General features: G+C 39.7%; 1 protein-coding gene across 6 annotated transcripts in view; it reads left to right on the plus strand.

Annotated features, from left to right (window-relative positions):
* mvb12bb (multivesicular body subunit 12Bb) overlaps positions 1 to 27,370 on the plus strand; it is a 136,242-nt gene extending 108,872 nt beyond the window's left edge. For 3 of the 6 annotated variants that reach the window (XM_039681095.2, XM_089119533.1, XM_039681087.2), the window contains one exon: positions 488 to 780. In XM_039681095.2, coding sequence (XP_039537029.1) covers positions 488 to 535 — 48 coding nt within the window. In that variant the 3' untranslated portion in view covers positions 536 to 780. Of the gene's footprint in view, positions 1 to 487; positions 783 to 17,508; positions 19,595 to 23,335; positions 23,520 to 26,905 lie in introns of those variants that run through there. The other 3 variants (XR_016146495.1, XM_089119534.1, XM_039681121.2) reach the window with 3 other exon arrangements.
* Positions 27,371 to 27,793: the final 423 nt, after the last annotated feature.

The raw sequence follows: 27,793 nt of genomic DNA on the forward strand, positions 1-27,793 counted from the left end.
AGACTACTTCTTGCTCTGAATTTGGACATAATGTGCCTTTAGATGTAATAAATGTATGTATGAGGCAAGGAAGAGGCTTTAATAAGTGAGAGGTCATGTTTTAAGCAGTTTACTACAGATATGATAGTTTGCCTTTGTGATTCAATTGCTGTTTTTGGTCACGTACACAAGGTGGCGCCATTTAGCAGCGTTTACTGAGTAATAATAATAATAATAATAATACATTTTATTTATTTGGCGCCTTTCTAGACACTCAAGGTCGCCTAATAGACAAATTTGATCTGGAAGAGTGGTAAAACAATTTAAAAAGTGTTGCTATTAGATGAAATTATGCAATGGTGGCTTTTTTTTCTGCATTCACTCTAGAAGAGGGAAAAAAACAATACAATGCAACACACAAATATTATCAATGTTAATAGCATTATTATTTTTTTGCTGTTGAATTGTCAGTCATAATTATTGTTTTCTGTTTTTTTTTTTTTTACAGTACAACTATTGTTTCAACAATGAACACAGCGCTGCTGCCTTCCCATGAACCCAGTGACTCTAGAGAGTGAAGATTCACAAGTAACACCAGTGTAAGGAAGCAAATAGTGTAGTCAAGCCCTCATTTTATTTCATCTAACAATCCAAAGATCAGAGTTTAAAGGAGTTGTTCACTTAAAAAAAAAAAAAAAACTTTTGCTGATAATTTACTCTCCCCCATGTCATCCAAGATTTCCATGTCTTTCTTTCTTCAGTCGAAAAGAAATAAAGGTTTTTGATGAAAACATTCCAGGATTTTTCTCCATATAATGGACTTCACTGGTAACCAAATGGTTCAAGTTCCAAAAGACAGTTTGAGTGCAAACTGAAAACTGTTCAAAGGGCTTTAAAAGATTCCAGACGATGAAAAAGGGTCTTATCAAGCGAAACGATCGCTCATTTAAAAAAAAAATAAATGACAAAGTTTAAGTTTTATAAGATCAAATGGTTGCCTTGCTCTGTTCTGTGATGTGCGTTTGTTACTCTCCTGTTCAAACTCGTTCATCAAAATGAATGAATCTTTTTCTGAGTCAATTCAGTCATTTCGTTCGTTGAATCAACCAAATGACACAAAAAAAGATTTGTTCATTTTGATAAACGAGTTCGAACAGGAGAGTCACGAAGGCGCATCACAGAACAAGAGCAAGGCGACCATTTGAGCTCATAAAATTTAAACTTTGTTATTTTTTTTTTTTTTTAAATGAGCGTTCGTTTCGCTTGATAGTTGATATGACCCTTATCCATCGTCTGGAATTGTTTAAAGCCCTTTGAACAGTTTGAAGTTTCCACTGAAACTGTCTTTTGAACCTTGAACCGTTTAGTTACCAGTAAAGTACATTATATGGAGAAAAATCCAGGATTGTTTTCATAAAATAACTTAATTTCTTTTTTAACCGATGAAAGAATGACATGGACATCTTGGATCACATGGGGGTGAGTAAATTATCAGCAAAAGTTTTTTTTTAAAGTGAACTACTCCTTTAATGCTGACTGTTTACTTTACACGACACCAAAACTGATTTTTTTTAATGCGTTATGACTGTTCATTAACTTGTCAACAGTGCTTTTGAAAAAGGGTTTCAAAGTTCAAGTTTTTGAAAATATTATATTTATCGTCTCCGTGTTACAACTACAAAAATGTGAATATGTGGAAACAGTGGCGTCATGCACATGTGTATTACACGCTCTGTTTGCAGGTGCCTAGTGTTTCTTTAGAAAGTAACATCACCAATTACTGGCCTGGCAGCATAATACAGTGTTTTAGTCATTTTTGTGGATCCTTGTGAACAGGGATCATTTTGATAACATTGTCGTCTGTACACAAAAACAACACTTTCCGTTTTTAGTAGGCTACATCATTGTCGTGTGAACGTACCCTTAGAGTCCATGCATTTCACACTATCGTTATTTACTTTCTTGTTCCTGGACTTAATGTAAACCATTCAGTTTTATTTTCAGATAAAATATAACCTGTTTCAGTTTTCGGTGCCATATAAAAATTTTACGTGATCAAATAGATAAAAATCAAGTACATCCAGTATTTTTTTTTTGTTGTTGTTGTTATTGAATATATTGTTTCAAATGAAAGGGACTGCTAAATATTTACATATTTAATAAATGTTCTCAGGAAATCTTTCAAGAAGTTGCTTCTGTACTTTTTTAAACAGATGGTGTGGTTTTATTGTTTTAATATTGTAAGTTTAATATTATAAACAGCCAAGGAAATCACCTTTAAACTACTTCATTATGATTTCCCTAATATATATATATGAAGAGTTCAGATGCAAAAGCCTCTAAATGCCATTTGAAATTTTCTTCTTTAATGATGATTTTTATCAAACTTGTATATTTAATTTCAGTAATTTCACTTAAATAACAATTAATAGGTAATTATCATTGCCATTTAAGTGAAATCACTAAACTTAAATATACAAGCTTGATAAAAATGATCATTCTAGAAGAAAATTTCAAATAGCACTTAGAGGCTTTTGCATCTGAACTCTTCATATATATATATATATATATTTTTTTTTTTTAAACAACAGTAACTAGTCCAATTGCATACAAATAGGAATATCTTACCGTGAATGTTCAGTTATATTATATTGAATATTCAGTTCTTTGAAAACAAAAAAATAAAGTTGAATTTAAACCTCATTTTAGAATGTATTTTCATTTGTACAGTACTTTTCACCACAACATACTCAGTGATATATAACTATTTTTAACTATATGTGGAAGGTGCTTTAATGTTATTGTGTTTTTTTTTTTCTTTTCTTTTTTTTTCAAATTAACCACCGTGAGAAAAAAAAAATTCAGTAAAAAGACACAATAATCCCACTGTTATGAGCCTTCGTCCTAGGATTTGTTTTCCGTCTCATTTCTAGTAACTTGAGGTACACTTTATGCTTAACACTGTAAAGCCAGACATATCAAATACAGTTGTTGGCAATAACAGTCATTTAATATATATATATATATATATATATATATATATATATATATTAATGGAACAGTTCAACAAGGACCTGACATCCCTTGGCACAACATTACAGCCCATCAACCGCCATTAATCCCAGAGAAACCCATGTTTGTGTTTAATTGTACAGAGAAGCGTGTTAATGACTTTTAGCTCTCCCAGATGCTTCTCTTTTATTTGTGACCACAGATGCATTTTTGCTGTCTTTGTTCTTGTCACTCTTGTTATTTCCCCCAGACATAGGGGTTTCTAGAGTGTGTGGGTGTCAAAGTCACTGGTGTGTTGATGATTTTAGTAACACACAGCTGCAACAGGTGACACACATGTCTGTCTTACTGGCCCGTTTAGACATCATGAGCCACAAGACAGGACGATCTCATGAGTGTCCTTCCTGTCAACTCACTTCACACTCCTTTGAGCAGGAACATTCAGGTCTGGTTTCACAAACAAACTGGTTTCATGGTTCAATTAGGATTTTTAAGTAGCCTTTTTAAATGTGCCTTAGAAAAAAAAACAAAAAAACATTACTGGTGACAGTTGTCTTATATAACTGACAATTAATATATTTTAAGATTTGTCAGTGCAAGTCGCTTTCTGTTAAAACAACTCAAACGTGCATTTTAGTCTGGGACTAGCCTTAACCCTTGTCTGTTAAACCGGGATTTAGGGATCCCAGTCAACTCATCCATTAACCAAGACACGTCAGTCAGTACTGTACATCTGGAGCAGATGTCCTCAAGCATGACTCAAAGACCCCACTGTTCGACTTAATAATAATAGAAGTAATTTCATCTTAGCACTAGTAATGGGTGCCTTCGACACTTCAATGCCTGGTGGTTAAAATATAGTTTTTAAGAAAATGATCGATCGTTTTGCTAGATAAGACCCAGTTCCTCAGCTGGATCGTGCAGAGCCCTTTGAAGCATGCACTTCAACCCCTTCTTGAGCAAAATAAGCAAGCTGACATGCAGTACAATCTGTATCTTTTATTTAGAATACATACTGTCAGTTATGTCTTTTAGCTCGTCAAGAGATTTAAAGCTCTGCTTTTGAAGTGTGCATGTGTGAATGTGCTATAATATGCAAGAATGAGTCTATAGACCCTTTCACACAGCGCGTTAATCCTGGGAAATTGACGGGAAATTGCCAGAACACCCTTCTGTGTGAACGCAAACACGACCCAGGATCCCACGATACCGGCATCGATGCCGGGTTGGGGACCTAGTAACAATGCCGGAATCAGTCCCGGAACGCCTATGTTCTGTCGGAAATGCTGCAAGATTAATTAATTAATTGCAAATTTACAGCATGACATGCCAATATTTAAGAACTGGAAAAGAAAGGAGACACTGTCCTGTAAAGAGTGCTAGATCGAGCTCGACAGATAAGAGACCGAGATACTCCCTCTGTCGGGAGTACGGCCATAATATCACCTCCATTCAAAACGTTTAACAAACACTCTTCTTGTTCGGGTTTCAGTTTGCAAATGCCGGGAATATTCTCCACAACAGAGCGAATTGCATCCTGTGTCTCCATATCCGCGGTCGTTTTCGATTTCCCCAATCTTTCGGCGCTTAGCGTCTACGTCACGGCTCTCTGTTTGTTGATTGGGCCGGCCAGATTAGCGAGCGGAAGTACCAAGTCTGACGTAGTCAGGTTAGTTCTGGAAGAGGAATGGCTCAAAATCCCTTTGGCAATGCGAAGGACTTGTATATGTCATTCCCAAGATGAATTGATGCTGTATAAAAAGGAGGCCCTACACCATACTGTAAAGACTCTGGGTCGGTTCTGATCAGGGGGGAATTTGCATATCATAATTAATAATTGATAATTAATAATTATTCATACAGATTTGGATCAGACCGGTCTTACATGTTAATTTATTAATTTTACCCATATGCATACATGTGCATCCCCGCAATCCACCACAAATTAATTGTTATTGATTGCAAGGACCACGTTTTACAAGACAGGTAAAATCAATTAGCTCAATTAAGTTATATAGCTTGTGAAAACAAATTCTGTGGCCACTAGAATCTGCCTTCCCTGCTATATAACCAAATACCCTCTTAGGTATTTATAGTTCTGTAAAGCGTGTAGCTTTAAATCGACATTTCATTGACCCGTATCATGAGCAAGACAATCAGTCAAGGTAAGCATATTTTGTATTTAATAAAGTTCCTACTTAAGCATTCACTACGTTACAATGATACATGTATTTACAAACATTAAAACACAAACTAAGACGACGCAGAGCGTTTAGACAATGGATACGCGCAAGTTAAGTGAGTTTGAGAGAGAGAGTGAGAGAGAGAGTGAGTTGTAAGAGAGAGAGAGAGTTACGTTCATCAAAACAGTCAGTTAACCTTTCTTGACACCCCAAAAACATCTTCTTAATGCTTCTTAGAAGCTCTAAAAGAAGGTATACTTGCAAGGCACATGTGGTCTGTGTGAGTCGTGGGCTCGTTGCTCGACCCGTTCGGGCCACGTGTCGGCTAGAGGTGCGCCGGTCCGGCGCGCGTGCGTCACGTGAAGCGCGGCCGCGGCATGTTGGTGCGGCCCGTCCCGGCTCGTTCATGGCTGCTTTGTTCCGTGGGGAGTCACGTGGCGTTCGTCGGCATTTAGCGCCAGTGTTTGAAAGGCTGAGAGTCTTTGAGGTGACGTTACCCGAGGAGATAGTTCGGCAAAGTCCACTTCCTTTCCTGGAAGACGAACTTGGTAGTCCACTTGAGGAAAAGATGAAACTTTTAGACGAACAAAAGGAAAGACCCATGGTTGGATCAGAGTCCCGTGAGGTTTACATGTTGAGCGCTGGAAAGTTCAGAAGAGAGGGCGGACCTGCGTTCTCACATTTATCACCTTGGAGAAATCCATCCCCTTCCTGTTGGCTTGAGCCAATCGGAGAGTGGATATTACACGCGAGAAGCCTTCTTTTATGGTCCTTTTTATGGTCCTTTGTTCCTCAGCGCGCGTTTCTCGTGGAAGGGGGTGTGTTCTATAATAACAATTTGATCTTCATTGGCAGTAAAACGAATTAAAAATACACTTTACTTTACATCTCTATGCATATTCGAGTGTTTCATTCAATAAGCATTCTAGAGATATCAAGGAACATTATGTTATATCAAAGGAATATACACTTATGTTTCAAATGCATGACGAAGGTATTTTTAATTCCTATTTAAACTGTGACCAAACAAAGTTATTTCACTGTGACATGGGGAAGACACATATACACAAAAACCATTGAATACCTTTGTTAAATGTCTTTAAAACCAAAAGAGATGTATTTCTCTTTGTTCAGAGACATTAGTTTGTCCACATTCCATTGGTCCCATAAAAGTCTTGTAACTCGATGCCACTGAGGTACGTGGATGAATGTGTATGTGTGTGTGTGTGTGTGTGGTATAATTCGCCTGGCCAAGATTCATTACATCTCCCCCTTTTCGTTAGGTGAAGTCCTTGTGTGACTTCATCGAACGACACCATCGCAATGGACGGATGGCAGGTGAATCATGAGGGTCAGGTGGCAGGCGGCGGCTAGGCTGAGGTAGGGGCTCAGCTTGCTGAGGTTCGACGCAGTCTCCAGCGTGGTACCCTCTTCCTGAGGGTCCCGTGGTGGCTGTGGAGGTTTGCATTTCCTTGCCTCTTGTGCAGCGTGAATGTCAAGTGTCAGGGTGTGGTTGATTACCGTAGAGGTACCCAGTGCAGAATCAGCTGCAGTCCAGGATTGGACTACCGGTGAGGCAGTTGTGCAGTGCAACAGGTGTGCAGTTGAGACACAGCGGTCACTGGGAACAAGTCCAGTTTGGCTGGACCCCTCCTATCATCGTTCATAATTCCAGTTCTGGAATCAGGGTGAAATCGTGGGTTTCGTCCTGGCTGGGACTTGACTCACGCTCGGTTGCAGCAGGGTAGCTCGGGTCTTGGAGCAAAGGCTGCTTGGTGAATTTTAGCAAAGTCATTCTGGCAGACAGTGAACAGTTGTCTCGCTGGAGCTCACTTGTCTGGTTCAGTAGAATACTGTGTGCGTTGCGGATTTATCACAGTTCCTTTCAATTTCTTGATGGTCTGTGAGGAGGCACTCTGTGTTGTGAGTTACCTTTTGGCTGTGGGATTTCAGTTCGTTTGGTTGCTGGACAGGCCGGTGTTTGACTGCGTACTGACAGCAGCGGCGTGGGAGTCCATTTAGCTCTGCTTGCGTGGCAGTCGACCATATGCTGTCTGATGTCGGACCCGGCGGTGAGGCGGTCGACAGTAGCTGTCCTCTGGTTGGCTGGAGGCACAGGAAGACGACCACAGCAGCATCCTGTAACAGGAGGCACAGGAAGACGACCACAGCAGCATCCTGTAACAGAGACAGGGGAGAGAGAGAGAAAGGGAGGAAAGAATTCAGCGGCTGTCGGCTGGGACAGTCTGATGCCTTTGAGGATGCCGAGATGTCCTGGTGCTGCGGTGTGCAGCCCACATGGTGCGTGACTGGGCATACACTGGCATATCCCCCTTTCTGCACCGTGGCAGCACAAGCCGTGGCGAAGTGATGTCACGAGGTGCATGAAACTGAGTTGTAGGGCCGTTGAGCAGCATGTGCTTGGTGAGCTGCCTGATGTTGTGTCCGACGGCAGGCTTGGGAGGTCGGAGGGGTAAAGAGGTGGTAGTCTCAGAGTTCATTTGGTTAGTCAAAGTCTTTAGTGAGCTGAAAGGTGCAGAGTAGCAAGTTCACCTCTCCATTTGGTGCTGAGGCTGTGCCTTCATGGCTGGCTGCGGGAGTTCTTGTGACCTCTGTGACCTGCCAGTTAGGTTCTCTTGACCTATATGACTGGAGGGGGAGGGGTTCTTGAACTTGAGCTCAGGCATTCAGTTGATTAAAGTCTATTAAAGGCTCAAAGCGATCTAACAGATCTTGGGCAATCAGAAGTGGGTACGTGATCGTTCTTGATCGTTACCCTGGGTGAATCAGGCTCATAGGACCTAATGGATGAATGGGAGCTACCTGTTTTGAGCCAGAAGTTGTTTTGGCTGTAGGGTTTTCATTCAGCTCACATGTTTGGGCTTTGAGAGTGCGTTCTTGACTCTTAGCTTTAGCAGTGAGTCTTTCGAAGAGTTGGGCTGACATTAGCGTGATGTTTGAGCTAGTGTCTGACAGGCCTTCAAGGCTCAAATGATTGTCTCTGGTGGTGGTTATGTAGAGTCTTTTGGGCCACCCCCTTTTGTTTAGGGTTCCCAGAAGTTTAGGCATCTGGGCTGGTGTTGTGATCGATGAGCGGTTAGGGCCGGTGTTTTGTGGGACACCGGACTGTCATGCTCAGGTTGTGCAGCTGTCAGTTGTAGCGGCTGCTTGGTGTTGTCGCTTTGTGATGCGACCGTGAGCTCTGTGGTCTGATGCTGACAAGCAGTGTTCTGGGTGTCTGGCTTGGGTCTTGCGCTGAGACATAGGATGTCTGACTTGTCTCCTTGTGATGCCTCGTGCAGAAACGCTTTCAGCACCTTCAGGATTTCTGCCGTCTGTGACGTGGTTGCACTGTTGTTATCTGATGTGTGCTCAGACTTGTGCTTACCAGTGGCGTGTTGAGAGGGTACCGTTCTGGACTGGTTGGGCTTGAGTCTCTTGGTGCTGGGCGGTCCATTCTGGGTCGCCGGCTGGCTTCCAGAAATGTTTCAGAGCTCTTGCTCTGGGGCGTTAGATGAGCACCATGACTGTTGTGTTGCCCTCTGCTGGCCTGGAACGGTTTAACTCTCAGTGAAGGTGTTTGTGATGTATGGGGTGCCTTCTAGGGGCAGCTCTGAGTCGTGCTCAGAGACAGGTTAGTCTGAGGGTTTTTACAGTCTTTTCGGACAAAGTCTTTGCTTAATGTGAGCTTTGCGGGCCCAGTCTCGTAGCTGAGGTAGACAGTCTACAAGCACAGGCCAGGGTGCTTATCGACTAACTCACTGTGGGATGCAGGTTTTAAGGGAACAAAGTTCTGAAACTGGTATCCTTTTCATACCTGATGGTTTGCTTCTCGAAGTAGGCTTGCCGAAGTCGGTGGAGTTTCAAGTCGGTCTTACTTGATGTCCACGGTGGTGATAACCCTTGGTCTGATTCTGGATCAGGGAGTTAAGCGATCAAAGCTTATTGCAACAGCTGGTAGTCCATTTTGACAGTCTCTGTTTGACGATCTAGGAAGCTGTGCACTTCGCGACTGGACGTAATCCATATCAAGCAGAATCTGTTTCATGCAGTCATGTTGGTTAGACAGTTTGCAAGTGAAAGTCTTGTCTGCATGTCGTGGGTAGATGCAGGGTCCTGAGTGAATCTTGGGACCTTTCTGGTTAGCTTTGTTGCATCCTTTTTGAAGCCATGCCGTGGTTTGGGGCAGTGGTTCCTTGGCAGGTTGAGGTCGGTTTAAGCAGGGGCTCTGTGGCATTCTGGCACACTTGTTGTGAGTGACTAATGCATGGCCCTAAAAGTTCAGAACTACTGCTTAATAAGTTAGTTAAGTGTTTAACATAAAGCTAAGTGTCTCTTGTGTCCTTATTTTAGCTGTGCATGTTAGGGCTAAGTCTTGTGTGGTTCCGAGCGTATTTCCTGGAAAGGACATATCCGAGATAAAATAAATAACATAAGGTGGTCCTTATGACTAAATTATTTCTCTGGACTTAGCTGGTGGTCCACTATGGCTCGACGAAGTGAACAATAATAGGAAAAGGACCGCTTTCTTATTTAAATTCTGCTTATTATCGACCCTCAGGACTCTAGTAGTGCCCTAGTAAATTGTTGAAATTACTTGCGTTGCAGGGTCACAAACGAGTGCATTGGTTGAAACTAAGCCAAAATAACAAATAAGGGGGTCTCTGTTTCCTTTCTGGGCCCTATGAGGAATAGAACCACACTCGGACAAGAGAGGAAATGAAATTAAATCATATAGATGACCTAAGGGAATAGCTGCTTGCTATTATCATCAAGGTCGAAGGAATGAAATAATCAATGAGGCAAAATAAAATTAAAATTAAAGCAAAAGGAAATAAAGTGATCAAAACACGGGAATGATCTGAGGTCAAGAGTGTTCAGTGGCATTAGTGACTAAACTTTGGATTTGCTTTGATCAACACTATAGTGGGTTGTAGCGGTTGGGTGTTCAAAACCACATTGTGTGTCCCTCCAAAGCTTTAGTCAACATGCCGATGAAAATTCCTACGGTTACACGCGTTATTCTGTAGTTAGTCACGCAGTTTTCATGTAGTTAAACTTAAGTTTAATTAACAAGGCATCTGCGAAGTTCGCCCTTAACGGTTAGCAAGGAGTATCCCTAACCCTGTGAAGGTAAACTTTAGCTAATAAGAATGGTAAACATGGAAAGTGAGTAATTTAAAACCCTAACTGGTGTTGAGAAAGTATTCTAGAATACTTTGCACTGTGGAACACGAGCGGTGAGTAAGGGTTCACGTAAATGATGCTAACTCTTAACTGTGGAGGTTATTCAGCTTAGCTTATGTTGGATGGGAGCTAGGTAAGGTTAGCTTAGCCTAAGTTAGCTTGATGCTAAGCTAGGTTAGCTTAGCCGGAGTTAGCTTAGTGCTGGGTTAGTTTAGCTTAGCCTAAGTTAGCTTGATGCTAGGCTAGCCACCCAGGCTGGTTTGCTTACAAAAGTGACATTACAAGGTAACACTTCCTGTGACAAGTTGTTGTCATGGGAACCAGAGCGTGTCGCTAAGCTAGGTTAGCTTAGCCACCCAGGCTGGTTTGTTTACAAAAGTGACATTACAAGGTAACACTTCCTGTGACAAGTTGTTGTCATGGGAACCAGAGCGTGTCTGAGCAATTCAACAGTATCTGAAGAATGTCTGTATATTTTACATGAATCATGCACGTTTTAATGGGTTAACATGAGGCGCCTATACTTTATGATTTTCAAGAACTTTGGTTGCATTCAGTAAAACGCAAATGTGTTTTGGCATTTGCTGATTTTCTCATGGAACTCTGTTCTTTACTTTACACGTCTTCTATTTGTTTACAGAGTAAGGAAATAGATTTGCTGCAAGTCAAAGCTTGTCTTGTTCTATTTGTTTACAAGGTAAGGAAATAGGTTTGCTGCTGAGTCAAAGCTCGTCTAAGCATATATAGGTACGTCTCTCTCATGCATGAGTGTTAGCTCTTCCGCGAGTAGCTTGTTTTGATCGTTTAGTGGCTTTCTGCTTGTCGATGCAGCTAAAATTTAGGTGAATTACATCAATCTAACAATAAACTTAAGGCCTTTACTTTGTAGAAAGGGGGAGCGTCTCCCAGGTCTACCTACTTATACCTCTGTCCTGGGCTTCCTTCGTCAGGAACAGGTTTAGTCATACCGCGATTTGGATTTCTTTTTTTTAACCAAAGCAGAATAGATATCGGTACAGATTACAAGCTGCTGAGGTGAAACCTTTGTTACACAGACTTACGCTTTAATGCTGAAGTTCTTGATATCAGTTGGGACTCTAAGGCTGTTTTTTTTTTCAAGGTAGAGATGTCAATTTCAGCTATTTGTTTTATCTGCATTTAGATAAGCCAGCGATCAAAATGCGTGTTGCACGTTGCGTTTTGGTTGGGTCGCGATGATCGAGTGCACGCCTGTAGGTTAACAATAGTTAAAACTCGGGTGATTTTACTACACTCTGTCGTCAGGGTAACGTACTGTATGCCCTGTTCGGAGTTGGTGTTTTCTGTAACTCTTCACTGTCACGAAACCTAATGTTTAACGGTGCTGATTTAAACAACATCTAGAAACTGTCTGTTTCAAAAGAGTCGTGCATAGTCCGTCGGCCGTTGAGGCTTACATGCCTATCTCAGATTCCTTTAACTTAGTAAAATTCTAATTCTACAAACGCAGAGTCTTGCACGGTGTTCGTGCTGTGTGTCTTCTGGTTCTGCAGTTCAGAATAATTTGGGGTTTGAGGAATTTTTACTGGGGGCCTTCACGCCTCGTTGAGTGGGCATGGTGTGGGGCCGAGAGAACTATGGTGACTGACGGGTTTTTGGAGGGAAAGTTTCTTGAAACTGGCGTCCTCCTCAGTTACGGGTTCGTTGTAAGTTCCACAGAAAACTCGTTCGGAGCCAGTGGTGATGGTACAGGCCCTCCGGGGTCTGTCTTGCTGGGTGTCGGTGTCGTGTGCACCGGTTGGAGACAGCAGCTGAAAGGACACTGTCTTGTAGATTGTCAGAGATGTTGTGGAAGGCGGGCTTTTCCACCCCCCTTTTTCAGCTCTTGTGCATTGGCTGAAATGTGCAGACTGGTCAGGGGAAGCTTGTGGTGTGTGTCCTCCCCTTTCCAGTCATGCTGCAGTCTATCAGAGTGTTGCAACTCTGTGGGTCAAGTTCGTGTTCGAGATCTTGTCTCTGCTGAACGAGCTTGTGGGTGGTCGCACGGGCCTCTTGCGCAGGCCGTGGCTTTTGAGTCTCTTTCAGTTCGGTCTCTGCTCTTTGCAAGAGACTTCACTTTGTCGGAGTTTCTCGTTGAATTCTTTTTAGTTCTTTTCTCTGACTATTCTTCTTCAGTCTATGTAGAAAATTAGACAGGGCAGTTTGAAGTCTTTCCACTTCCTTCGGTAGCTCGGGGTAGTTGTCATCCTCGGCGTTACAACCTTGTGCTCCAGGGCGATGCGGCTCCTTTCGCGGAGGCGTGCGTGTGCGTTGAGCTGGTGAGCGAGGTTGTGATGTGTCTGGCCCAGTCTTTGTCAGCTGCTCTTGGCTCGGGGCTCTGAGTCGCTGGTGGCTTTGGGCAGGGATGGAGATGTCATGAATCTCAGCCATGTCTCCAGGTTGTCCCAGGTCGTCCCAGCGGGTTGTGGGACTGTAGGAATGGAACATACTGCCTTCACTGTGGACGAGAGGAACACAACACACACAGACAGACCAATGCCAGTTCGACTACTTTTAACGAGCTATAATACAGGCTAAGCCGTGTATGAGAATTTTGGTTAACTGATGCAGACAGTTAAACCGTTTGGTGGGACAATTTGGGTAGGTCATCATGGGTCTGAATGAAGGTTTTTGACAGGGCGCTAGCTTAGGGGTCACCTGTTGGTGCTAACGACTTGGTTGTCAAACTATTCTTCAGCTTTCCTTGGTGTGTCAGAGAGGTTCTGTCTCTAGGTGAACTGAAAGGAACAGAGCACAACAGAACAGAGCAATGGCAATCTAGCAAAGTTTGAAGTAACATGCAACCATCAGAGATGGGGAGGTCTGTACTGAAATGGCATTAGTAGTAGTACACCAGCAGTGTTAGAAAGGGGAAGAAGAGAAGGCCTAAGCCTGTTTGGAGCCGGTTTGTGGCTCGGAGAGGAGGAAGCCAACCACTTCAAATTACCAGGGGAATCTCTAGGTTCTGTGGCAAATAGTAAGTGGATGGGTTTTAATACCTTTTCTAGTTTGCCTGGGGTGAAATGAGGTCACTCTGGCCGGAGTCAGCATCGTGGTTGGTCCTTCTGTTGCCCCACACATGACAGCAGTGTCCCGGGCCTTTCGGTGCATCTGTACCGAGGTGCGCCCTCTCAAGCAACTTGACCTTGAACACAACCGGCAGTGCCAGATTGGTGATATCGTGTTGCGGGCCGCACCAACAGAAGATACAGAAAAGTCAGAGACTCGCGCTCAGTCAGTGATGGTGACGCAGATCAGGCGAACCAGCTCGCTGGACCCCAGGCAGAGATGACTGTCAAATCATCACAGCACGAGAGAGATTTCTACTTGCAAACACAAAACAGGATGAAGAACAAGTGTACTTCAATGTGAATTAAAGCTCCTTTATCTAAATCAAATTGAGTGTTTTTTTTGTAGAAAAATCAAAGGCAACAGCTTTACTAAAATTATGGTATAAACAAAAAGGAAATTATGACAATGTTACTTATCAGAATAACCTAGCCTCCATTCAGGAAAGGGATAGAGTGCCGCAATGAAGAACACAGGAGGAAGCGAGCTGTAGTGGCGGGTTTTGGCCACTAAGGGTTTTGGGCCACTTCCTGCTAGTGTTTCACCAGGCTGACAGAGAGCTTGATTTAAATTGCATTCAAACTGATTTAAACACAATTCAAATTGAGCAAGTGCATAGGGGTTAAGTAACCATTAGATTAGTAAGGATACAGTTGTACCGAGACCAGATCAAAATTATTAAAAATAATTTGAGGAGGAAATATAGAAATAAAGCCATAAACAATTCCCAATGGGAAATGAGAGAATTAATTCAAATTAACTTCGAAATTTGTCTGTTTCAAACCAAATTTGAATAAGTGTAGGAAATTAAAGGTTGGTGTCATATTTGATGATAATCACGATTACGGTGAGGGATCAGTGATAACCAGAATACAACCAACGGAGAGAGCCATGCAAAACAGAGTGATGTTAGCTGATGACTTAGCAAAAGGGCTTGCCACAAGGGGGCGCTTTCCTCTAAGTGGTCATCAGAAGCTGCTAAGACTTAATTCTGAATTTTAAATTCAAACGTGGTTTGAACCAAATTCAAAACAAGTGCACACAGTCAAGGTAAAGAAAATCATGTTATTACAACGAGGCTGTAAATTGCACATGCATTGAAAGTTAGAGAAACTAGTTCAAAATTTCAGTAAGAAAATAGGAATTTTCTAACAGAGAATTTTGAGGAAAAGATGACCTAGCTGTTAGTGTCCACACGATGGCGCCACTGCGCTCACACGGGGTAAAGTCAGGACACCGGTGGAAATTTGATACTGCAAAGCACTCAGGGGCGCACCCTAGTGTCTGGCAGTAGTATTACAACCACCTGCTGCCCCTGTGATATTCTCAGCGGGAGAATAATCACAAATATTACGGAATTTTAAATCTCGACGGATTTCTTTCCGGTACTATATTTTACAAGCACGTTTGGCAGGATTTTTTCTTTTCGCTGCGTTGTGCAAAAGAAAACAGGAATTACTCGTCTGTTTCAAAACTCCAAATAACATTTATCACAACTAGTATTAATGATTGGAATGTTTTCAGTTTTGGATTTTTTGGTGCTATATTTGTTTAAAACACGTTCGCAGGTTTTCTTCGCTGCATTGTGCAAAGGAAAACAGGAATTACTCGTCTGTTTCCTGCTCCAACAGGCATATATCAAATAGCACTTATGATACTATGCTTGGCGGTTTTATACATTGAGTAGCTAAGTCAATGTTTTTTTCAACCAGGAGCTTATCGTTACTCTAACAAATATAATAAGGCCTTTTAAGAACAGTAAAAGAGCATCGTTTTACCATATCTTGTCTTCGACACTATTCGGAGAATTTCGTCCGAACAGTGGAGTTAAAATTATTAAAAGTGTCGTTTATGCACAGAGGTTTCTCTTCCATCTGTGCCAGAACAAATTTAATACTATGGAAACTGCAGTTTATTTTTAACAATTAACAGTGACTAAAATGTTTGAACATTTAGCAGCTTGTTAAATGTGCTTGACTGAGGCGGCTTTCGTGCCCAGCTCAATCATATCGTGAGTTCGCAAAGCGTTCACTCCGATGCGCGCGTGTAATATTAAATATTACATAAACAATATTAAATAACAATATACACATTAGCTTGAAATTGATTGCTCATAAACAAGTTTGAAATGCCCGCATTCTCCACCATTCATGTAAAGACTCTGGGTCGGTTCTGATCAGGGGGGAATTTGCATATCATAATTAATAATTGATAATTAATAATTATTCATACAGATTTGGATCAGACCGGTCTTACATGTTAATTTATTAATTTTACCCATATGCATACATGTGCATCCCCGCAATCCACCACAAATTAATTGTTATTGATTGCAAGGACCACGTTTTACAAGACAGGTAAAATCAATTAGCTCAATTAAGTTATATAGCTTGTGAAAACAAATTCTGTGGCCACTAGAATCTGCCTTCCCTGCTATATAACCAAATACCCTCTTAGGTATTTATAGTTCTGTAAAGCGTGTAGCTTTAAATCGACATTTCATTGACCCGTATCATGAGCAAGACAATCAGTCAAGGTAAGCATATTTTGTATTTAATAAAGTTCCTACTTAAGCATTCACTACGTTACAATGATACATGTATTTACAAACATTAAAACACAAACTAAGACGACGCAGAGCGTTTAGACAATGGATACGCGCAAGTTAAGTGAGTTTGAGAGAGAGAGTGAGAGAGAGAGTGAGTTGTAAGAGAGAGAGAGAGTTACGTTCATCAAAACAGTCAGTTAACCTTTCTTGACACCCCAAAAACATCTTCTTAATGCTTCTTAGAAGCTCTAAAAGAAGGTATACTTGCAAGGCACATGTGGTCTGTGTGAGTCGTGGGCTCGTTGCTCGACCCGTTCGGGCCACGTGTCGGCTAGAGGTGCGCCGGTCCGGCGCGCGTGCGTCACGTGAAGCGCGGCCGCGGCATGTTGGTGCGGCCCGTCCCGGCTCGTTCATGGCTGCTTTGTTCCGTGGGGAGTCACGTGGCGTTCGTCGGCATTTAGCGCCAGTGTTTGAAAGGCTGAGAGTCTTTGAGGTGACGTTACCCGAGGAGATAGTTCGGCAAAGTCCACTTCCTTTCCTGGAAGACGAACTTGGTAGTCCACTTGAGGAAAAGATGAAACTTTTAGACGAACAAAAGGAAAGACCCATGGTTGGATCAGAGTCCCGTGAGGTTTACATGTTGAGCGCTGGAAAGTTCAGAAGAGAGGGCGGACCTGCGTTCTCACATTTATCACCTTGGAGAAATCCATCCCCTTCCTGTTGGCTTGAGCCAATCGGAGAGTGGATATTACACGCGAGAAGCCTTCTTTTATGGTCCTTTTTATGGTCCTTTGTTCCTCAGCGCGCGTTTCTCGTGGAAGGGGGTGTGTTCTATAATAACAATTTGATCTTCATTGGCAGTAAAACGAATTAAAAATACACTTTACTTTACATCTCTATGCATATTCGAGTGTTTCATTCAATAAGCATTCTAGAGATATCAAGGAACATTATGTTATATCAAAGGAATATACACTTATGTTTCAAATGCATGACGAAGGTATTTTTAATTCCTATTTAAACTGTGACCAAACAAAGTTATTTCACTGTGACATGGGGAAGACACATATACACAAAAACCATTGAATACCTTTGTTAAATGTCTTTAAAACCAAAAGAGATGTATTTCTCTTTGTTCAGAGACATTAGTTTGTCCACATTCCATTGGTCCCATAAAAGTCTTGTAACTCGATGCCACTGAGGTACGTGGATGAATGTGTATGTGTGTGTGTGTGTGTGTGGTATAATTCGCCTGGCCAAGATTCATTACAATACTAATAAATTATAGTCTAAAACCAGGTGTTTGTTTCATTGGCCAACCCCTGTGCGTGTATATATAGTCATCCTGCTGCAGTAAGGGAATACTAGATTCATACACAGAGAGAGTTAGTTCAACCCAAACAGGTATTCTTTGACAGAGATGATATGCACAGTTAAGCAGGCGAGTAATGAAGCAGACGGTATAATGAGCATTTGAAAACTGACTAACAGGTTCTCTTTCCTTTATAACAGGGAAACGGGGGACTGGTGGTGACTGGAGCGTGAAGCGTCGAGAGAGCACACACCTCTGGGCGGAGTCGGGTGAGTAGACAGGTAAGTGTAATGTTCCAAACATTAGCTCCCGGGAGTTCGCTACAGTATCACAAGGAGAATTCACTGGTAAGTAGGGCAGGTAAGAAAGCCGTATTGGAGACCAGAGAAGGAGTGACTGTGAGGTGTGTGTGCTTTTATTTAGGTCCTGATGAGGGGCAGGTGATCTCCAAGCGAGTACAGGTGAGGTACAGGAGGGATGCTGGGAAATCTAGTTTCTGATTGCATTACTGGACTGGTGAAGATGGGAAAATGTCCACTATAATGTAGTGGGGTTTCTTTTTGTGTGTATTATTAGTTATCCAAATTAGTATATATTGTTTTTAACATAATGTTATTGTACTTATACATTTCAGATTATTTTCAGCATCAGCTGTAGCGCTCACTCAAACTTAACCTTTTAAAAACACTAATAGCACCGTTAAATGTAATCTTTAGTGAATATCAAAATGAATATCCATTTTCATACTGTACAATAATATATAATGTTGTGGCATTAAAAACGATTAGTTTTTAGTCTTGTTTTGAACGTTATTTAACAGTTATATTGGCTTTTTTTATCGATTATGCACCCCATATTTTGTCCATTATGTTAGTAAAGGTGTTTTGTACCAAAAACAGTTGTAATTTAGTTTATCACAACCTTTTTAACCCTCCCTATGACCTGTAGAATTTATCAGGCTATGTTTCATCGCTGACGGGCAGAAACCTTTTATCTCCAAAAACGCTATGCTTGTCAAGAAATGGGAAGAAAAACACTGTAATTATCAAAATCATGCTCAAATGGAGTTTAGCGAATTTCAGACCTGCTTGTTTTGTCCGTCATTAGATCATTAGATCAAGTCCATCGCATTATGTTCATCAACTTCCAGGTTATAAGTTTACTGTAGCAATGCGATCATCCAGATTTTTCTGTATTCCCGTAATTGCGCCCAAATCTCAAGTTCCTAAAGACAAAGTGCTTCACACACGCTATTTAAGACAGTATAAGACAAATGCTAGACTATAAGGCATTCTTCTCCATTCCTCAAATACATAATACATTATTTTATATTATATTGTGTTTCTTGAGTAAAGAAAATGCTGTATTTGTTCAACCCACAGAAACATGTAAAGGCTGACCAAGGGAGAGCGGGGCACAACCTTATTTAGGTTCAATTATTTAAAAAAATTATTAAGTTAGATTCAACTTTTTTTTTTTTTTTTTTTACACAAGCAACATACACATCTCTGCTACAAATGAACACTTAAAGTTTTATTCTAGGACCTACCATTTTTGTATTGTTGTTGAAAGAAGTGCAAATGTTACAACTTACCCCATATGCGGGGTTAATTGTAACAGACAGAGGGGTTAGCTGTAACACTTGTGTGTAACGCACATAATTCAGAGTACTATTTTATTTTGTATAGTTTGATAGTGTTTGTGCATCTGTATAGATAGAAATCCATACATCCATCCGTCCTCCAATCATCCTTCTATTATGGATCAATATCATGGATAGAGATATACGAAAGAGCTTCACAGTTTTGCAATAAATAATAATCATAAAATCATAAAATATTGTAATTGCAATTCAATTAGATTTGTGTATGGGAGCTGCATGTAAAATTATTATTATTATTAATAATAATAATAATAACAGTAATAATAATACAAATGAGCTTAAAAATAAAAATGTAAAGGGTTTTTATTTTTAATAAATAAACAAGTGATCAATGCATAGTAATCAAAATTTTCAACATTTTAAATTCCAACATTGTTTGTGAAAGTCCAACAAAGTTAAATGTAAATACTCAAACCTGAAAAGAGTCCACTTGTGTCACTCCCTGTTTTCATTTGATTATTATTGTACACTTGGCGGCTTGTAACACTGTGCTACAACTAACCCTGCTGTGTATTACACATTTTAAGCCTAGCTAACAGTTGCTAGAATTGCTGACATGTTTCAAAATGGTGCTATGATTGGGCCAACAAGATAGTGATTAAATATAAAAATAGATTTGGAAAGGTATACACCCAACTTAGAAACCGAAAAAAAAAGAAAAAAAACCCTATGGTTAAAAAATGTACTTGCATGGTGTCAAAACACTCTGCCCAGTATCTTTACAAAATATTATTTCCACAAATTCGCAGGAGACCGTCTTATGGCAGCGAGAGAAAAAGAGCGGAAAGACAGCCTGCTTGATCCTGACTAACTATGTAAAAGGTCCGTGTTACATTTAACCCTGTGTTAGGTTGTGCCCCGCACTCCCCTAACGATTCGTGAAAATAAATAAAAAAACATGAAATAAGGTTTTGGCCCATTAGCAATGATAAGCTTCTGTACCTTTAAGAATCTTACATTTTCTCTATTATTCACACTGTTGCAGAAGTACTAGTGACAATGAGTAATAAGTGGTCATCATAATTTAATGCACTCATTGTTATGTCAGTGGTCCCATAACAACCTTTTTTTTTTACTCAATGGTGAAAATATAACACTCTTATTGCAATGAAATGAGTTCAATGAAAATCCAGTCAACAGTCGCCACGCCATGGACCCTCACCTCCAGATGGGGATGAATATGGGGTCTTTCTCAGAACCACATCTCCCACCCACACCATCACTGCCTCTTCAAACAACCACCTCACATGGTTTTACTTTCAGCCGTGCTATGGCTTTATGATAGGGATAATAATAATAATATCCTGAGACCGCACTGTAAAATGAAAAGGACTGGTTCTCTCATTGGTCAGAGCGTTTAGTGTGATTAATCCATGTGTTTGAAGGGAATGGTTTGGCATGAAATATAGAGGCGAACTATTCTCGGCTTGTCTATTTATCTTTATGCTTGTAATTAGAAAACAAACTCCTTATATATATATATATATATATATATATATATATAGTTGTCTAGTTGATCAATGAGCATATTCATTATGAGAAATCGGTTTGTTTTTGTTTCTTTTTCTCTCTGTATCATTCTGTATTACTCTATTTTATAGAAGATGGAGAGAAAGAGAGAGAGAGGTTTGTCAGACCATGGCACGGTGTGCATGAACGGACAGGACTGTGTTTTTGTAGGCCGCTGATATAGTCATCTGCTTCCAATGTAGAGAAGAGCAAAGGGAGCCATCCATCGCTGGGCACGTGGACTCAGCCTTGTTAGTCTCTCTTTTCTTTTCACAGACACTCACACACAAAGTAAGACATAGGTGAATACATGGAAACTTGTCCATGAGAATAAGCTGGAATCCCGTGATGGGTCTTTCATGCCTTCGGATGGACGGGGTCTCTGAGGAGGAACCTACACATAATGAAATTTACAGAGTTTAAACTGTTGATAAATCACAGGCTGAACTCTCCATATGCATTCATTCAGTACTGCATGACAAACGCTTGTGGACACGATTGTGTAGCTCTTCTTGTAGTGTATAGCACTATAGGCCTTTAGTAAGATCTAAAGATGACAAAAGTGTGCAGCTGACCTGACCTGACCCTAAAAAAGTTCTTCTGTTGGTGTAGTCATGTTCATTCAGAGTATAAAAATATTAAATGTTCACCCCGTTTGGTAACATTTTATTTTACAGTGTCCGTGATACAGAGTAATTACTTAATTAATTACTTAGTAGTAGACATTGTAACAACATGTAATTAACATGTAACTAAGTTATGGGGCAACCTGTACTTACATATTGTAATTACACTCATGTAATAGGCAGCTACTGTTACACATGTAACAGGCCGAGTCTGTTACATACATGCTACGGACTTGGTTTAATGTAATTATCTACCCTATCTCACAACCAATTCGTACAAATTCGTACGAGTGATTAAAAGATGGCTAATTCGTACGACCTCACTCTTACGATTTGTCTAAACCCACGTGATGGTTAGGTTTAGGGGCGGGGTCAGGGGTAGGTCATTCGTACAAATTCATACAAATTGGCCAATTCGTAAAATATGTACAAATTAAGCAAAATCGTACTAATTCGTACGAGTGAGGTCGTATGAATTGTTACGAATTAGCCACCTCGTAAAAGTAGTACGAATTCCCGTGAGATCGGGTTGGTAATTATATAAGAGAGCACTTTGTCAATGTAACAAGTACTTAAATATGTTACTATGAGAAAAGCCTGCAGTTACACGTGGTCATTTTGTACCTTCTAAATAGTGTATAAAATTTGCACTTAAGTGTACTTCATGTGTATAAGGAATGTAGATACACATGAAGTACACTAAATCTTGATAAACTTTATTTTACGTAGCAGTGTAATTAGGAAGCTACTGCATGCATTTTCACAGCTTAAAGGGAGGGAGTTAGGCCTATTTCGTTTGGTTTGTAGATACACATGTAGTATTGAATGTAATCAAGCTACTCCATGTATTTGACTGTAAACTGGATTATTTCAGATGGATAAGGTATATAGATACACATGAGGGGCACTTAAGTACAAACTTGATACACTTTATTTTAGAAAGTACAAAATGGCCGTGTGTAACTGCAGTCTTTTTACATTAGTAACACACTGTATTTAAGTACTTGTTACATTGTACCAAGTTGGTAAAATGTATGTAACCGACTCGGCCTGTTACATGTGTAACAGTACCTAATACATGGGTGTAATTACAGTCTGTAAGTACAGGCTGTTCCATAACTTAGTTCCATGTTAATTACATTTTGTTACATTTTGTTACAATGTCTATTAACTACACTGTATCCGTAAAATAAAGTGTTACCAATACGTTAAATAGAGGGTTACCAAACATGAATGTGATATCAAATCTAGCACAATGATTTGTCACTTTTCATGTTTTCTACCTTTTTTTCTGAGTGTAGATGAACCGGGGACCCGATTACTAAACCCAGAAAAAGTCAGATTAAAAGTCCTTTTTTTTGAGAGAGAGAGAGAGAGAGAGTTCAAAACATGTTTAGCGATCTATGTTAGCGACCTCTCCCAATAGAGTGCCGAAGTGATGACGTCACTTTGTAGGACGTCTCGGAAGCTACCGGCGCATGGGGTTCCCTCGATCGAAAAACGATGCATTTTCCCCATAGACTATTGGAAAATCGCAAAAAAATAAGATCTTTTTTTAACAAAATGTGTCACCCTTACACGTTTTGTCTAATCTTTACAAGTTAATCCAAAATTTATACATTTTGAAGCCTATAAAAAGTTTTAAAAACACATAAGCAGACACAATACAGTTTAAAAAAGCAGGTTATAACTGTGTGTTCTATGTCATAGATCAAAATGTGAAAATATTTCAGACCTTATTTCAGGCGATTTAGCAAAAGCTCATTCAAACATCCCATAGACTTTAGAGCGAGGGATCAGGGAGTCCTAAAATGCTAACTCACTTCCGCGTTTTGGCCTACGGAGTGACGTCATCACTTCGGCACTCTATAGCGCCTTAATGCAGTATATGAGATCCGGGGGGCGGAGTTGGATCCAGATCTAAGGGGTGGAGATGGGTAGGGTTAGGTGATCAGGGGCAACTGGATCCAACTCCTCCTCTTGGATTTTGTGTTCTTCAGTGAGGACCATCTCACCCCACCCCCACATCAATTTCTGTTCTCTCTGCTCTAAATAAAAAATAGTTTTTAATAATAACATTGAATGGCATAGATTCGCCAGGAAGTTGCACTGAATGATTGCCGTGGACTCAACACACATATCCATAGACTCCTCATTTACCAATCACCTTTAACAAGGCTTATTGTGAAGAGCCATAAACCATATGTACATTATTTCCATGCTTTTCAGTGTTGGTGACATCAGCTAAGGTTAAGAGAGCAGCATGCCGTTGCACGAGAAGCGTGGAGGGAGATTGAAACGTGTGGTCTTCGCTGCACTTCACCTTTAACAAGCTCAAACTCGACTCAAGGGGGGAACGTAAACCATCACGCCTGGATCTGGCACAGAGCAAAGAGTGATATCAAAGAGCAAGGCAAGTGCAAGGGTTCTTTCTCGCTCTCTGTCAGAATACCTCGGCCATATGAGTCACATTAGAGTAATTGAGGAGCAATGGGCCCAGGCGTGAGCTGATCTTTCTTTCTCTCTCTCGCTTTGTTCAATGTCCCATACACCCATCCCACCTTTGTCTAAGTATGGAAGTTTAACTTTCAAGACATGATGTTTTTACTTTATTCTCCTCTAGAAAAAGTCATAATTTTCCCTCAACCTCATCTGAATTTCCATTTCCTTAAAAAAAAAGAAGCTTTGATTCTTTTGTTCATTCTTTTCTCCCCCTTGGGACACCACAAAGTGGTTTGAACACAGGGATCAATTAGCTCCTTTTAAGTGAGATCAAAGTAACATGGCCCCATGTCCAGTCACGAGGGCCAATTAAACCTGACCAGAAGGATGCTGGTCCCCATGGACCAATCGCCACTGGACACATGCTACGGATTTAGCAATATGCCATAAAGATGTCACAAAATTTTTACACTTATCATTTGATACACTGAATAGTGTTATTTTAGAGGCCAGCAGTCATAGATGTTTAATATAAAAATACAAATATATTAAACAATGTTGTGTGTATATACATATATATGTTATTATTATGTCATATAATAAAATATTTCAGATGTGGATGGCAATTATGGTCCACTTTATTTTAAAGTGTCCTTGTTACAGTGTAATGATACATTTAAGAACTGATTTATATTAATTAACTATGTACTATATGGTTATGATTAGGGTTGGTTTAGGGATATTTGCATGTAATGCATAATTTATAGTTATTATTATAGCAAGCAGTGTTGCGTGTAATGCTTATGTAATGAATTAATGTAATTTAATTAATTTTCCCTGGAATAGTCAAGTAAGGGATTCATCTTAGTTTTTCTGTAATTTCGTTACGGTCACTTCTGATGTAATTGCATTAAATATTGTACGGACTGTTGAACGATTCTGTATAAAAGAATAGAGAGTTTTAACGTCAGAAAGTAACGTCTAATGTTGAAATGTATGTTTTTGTATGTAATCTCCTTTTAAATACTTTGGTCAGTTTATGAATAATTTATGCACTTTTATATTGTTTATTTAAAAGAAATAAAAGAGCAGTTTAATCAGTAACTTTTGTAGAGTAACTTACCCAACACCGATAGAAGTGTTACCAAAAATAAATTGTATATTCATCCACATCTAAGACTATAGACTATTGAATTTGAATGTTCTTAGCCTGAAATTCAATTTAAATAACAATATTATATTATATTATAATAGTTTAGCTCTTTTAGAATGAAAACTTTGGGTATGAGAGTATATTATTTCAGGTAAATACTAATTATTGTAGCCAATACGAGGCAATAAAAGAGAGAAACAAAGTGTCCGAACAGGAGTGAGGGAGCGTGAGAGTGGAGTCGGAAGAGTCTCAGTCCACAGACAGGTGCAGTGACCCTATCCACCTCTGGAGGTGCCACTTGCATTTTATGGGACATTTATGGTAGACCAGCGCTTTTTAGCATGGCCACCTGGATGCAATAAGAGCGCAGCTCCTGAGCCTGCTTGTAGGAAACTCTCAGAGGCTCCCGGGGGAGGCAGGCCCTGTTAAGATGTTTATGATTCAGAAAGTGGTCCAGGGGGAAAACACTGACAACTACAGAGAGGGATTTTGTAGAGGGAGCTTGTTTTCTTGTTACTCCCAACACTCCCCCAGAGAGCTGTTTTCCCTCTAAAACCCACACAGAGAACAGGACTGATTTAGATGTTTTTTAAACTGTGCTTAATTGTATTTGGTTGATGGTTCAAGCTGATTCGATGACCGGTCAGTACACTCTAAAAAATGCTGGGTTGTTTTAACCCAACTTTGGGTCAAATATGGACTAACCCAGCCGTTGGGTTAAATTTTTACATTACATTTTTAACCCAAAATTTCGGGTTTGTCCATATTTGACCCAAAATTGGGTTAAAACAACCCAGCATTTTTTAAAGTGTACGGTTTAAGGTTTCATTTCGGGAGTCATGTTTGTGAGATCTAGTTGAAGAAATGAATTAGCTGAATGCCATTAGAAGTTTGTAAATGAAAGCGCAGCGGGTCAAAGCCCCTTGTGTCCAGATCCAGGTGGGGGTGCTCTAATAACTTCATTAGTATTGACATACTTCCTGTTCATTGATATATAGTTATGTGGCCAGACCTTGCAGTTTAAATCATAAATTGAATGGCAAAGACAATTATTTTCTTTTAAATTACATAATCATTTTGCACTGAAATAAACCAAACATTTATTCATGTTAGACATACTTTTTTTCTCTTTATTCTTTTACATTTTTTAATATACATATACAGTACATTTACATAAACAATATATATATATATATATATATACTAATATGTAAACAAACTTTTATGTTAGATTCAATTAATCGTGATTAATCGATTTGATTTAATATATATATATATATATATATATATATATGTGTGTGTGTGTGTGTGTGTGTGTGTGTGTGTGTAGGCTATATGTATATATGTGTCTGTGTGTGACATGTATATGTGTATATATATATATTATATATATTTCATATATATTTTAAACAAACTTTTATGTTAGATTCGATGGTAACACTTTACAATAAGGTTCATTAGTTAACATTAGTAAATGCATTAACTAACATGAACTAACGATGAGCAATGCATTAGTTACAGTGTTTGTTAATCTTTGTTAATGTTAGTTAATATAAATACAGCTGTTCATTGTGTGTTCATGTTAGTTCACAGTGCATTAATAATGTTAACTAATACAACCTTTGATTTCAATAACGCATTAGTAAATGTTAGAATTAATATTAACTAAGATTAATAAATGCTGAAGAAGTATTTTTCATTCTTAGTACATGTTAACTAATGTAGTTAACTAATGTTTACTAATGAACTTTATTGTAAAGTGTTACCGATTCGATTAATCGCAAATAATTGATTTGACAGCATTAATATGTGTGTGTGTGTGTGTGGGTGTGGGCTATATATGTGTCTGAATGTGTATACAGTACACTCAAACATGTAATGTAATATATATATATATATATATATATATACAGTATATGTATATATTTTATAAACAAACTTTGGTAAATGTTAGATTCGATTAATTGCAATTAAACGTTTTGACAGCATTTATATATATATATATATATAAGCTCAAGTATATATAGTAATATATATATGTATTTAATATAATATGTAAAATATAGATAAAATATATAACTTCGGTTACCCAAAGTCTTGATTCTGACAGAGCTACTCTATTTCAAATAGTTAATTAGACGGCTGGTAACTACATAAGACTGAGCATTTCACAGCTCTAATGCCGCAGGTCTGTTCTTTTCTAGGCTGTAACCCATCTTCCACGCTGACCTTTGATGAGGGAGACCTCAGCAATAAATCCTGGGCAGAATCCACTCACACCTTCATGTTTCAGCCCGGTAACTACATTTGACCATTCAGAGGGTTCAAAACTGCAGGCTCTAATAGCCGAGCAGATGGACCAGTAAATGATGGCCAAGACACGGCTACAAATCTGAAGAGTTTAAGTGCTCATGATATGAAACTTAGCTCGCTGGAAAGGCTTTTTTTTCCCCTTACACTTCTGATGTGAACTGTGAAGTGAAATTTGGACTATTATTGGCTTAGGGCCTATATGCTTGTATTTGTATTATGTTCTCCACAAACATTCATATTACATTAGTAAGTCTTATAGAGGCCTCTTCATCTTGGCATTCAGATTTGATTTCAGCTGAATTCAAATGTGTTTTCTGTAACATTTTTGGTTACGACATAAAACAGAGATCAACGGCTCCAGTGCAGGTCATTATTTATCTGTGATCTTAAACACACGGCGAAAAGGTCCAGTGTTTGGACCGGTTTCAGTGCTCAGAAAGTCATTTTCTGCTCTCGTGGGATGCATGGAGACCCCCGGGTCAGCACATGCAGGGAGCATTGAACGTGTTGATAGAGATGAGGGGGTGCTGGAAAGATTCGAAACGCTGGCTTTTGACAGACGCTGCACAGATCTTCATCTCCAGATCCAGCCAGCTGATGAACATCTGGAGGGATCCCCACTCAGACGCAGACCTTGAGAGATGTGTTCTGAATTGCATTTACAGCACGGCAAAGGCGATTGCGGTCTATGAATTTGTTACAATTACATATTAATGTGCTGTCAAATCGATGTGTCGCATCTGACATAAAGGTTTGTAAATATATAATATATGTATACA

The sequence above is a fragment of the Pimephales promelas genome, chromosome 14 (assembly GCF_988280905.1).
Source record: "Pimephales promelas chromosome 14, fPimPro1.hap1.1, whole genome shotgun sequence".
In the NCBI taxonomy this organism is placed as follows: Eukaryota; Metazoa; Chordata; class Actinopteri; order Cypriniformes; family Leuciscidae; genus Pimephales; species Pimephales promelas.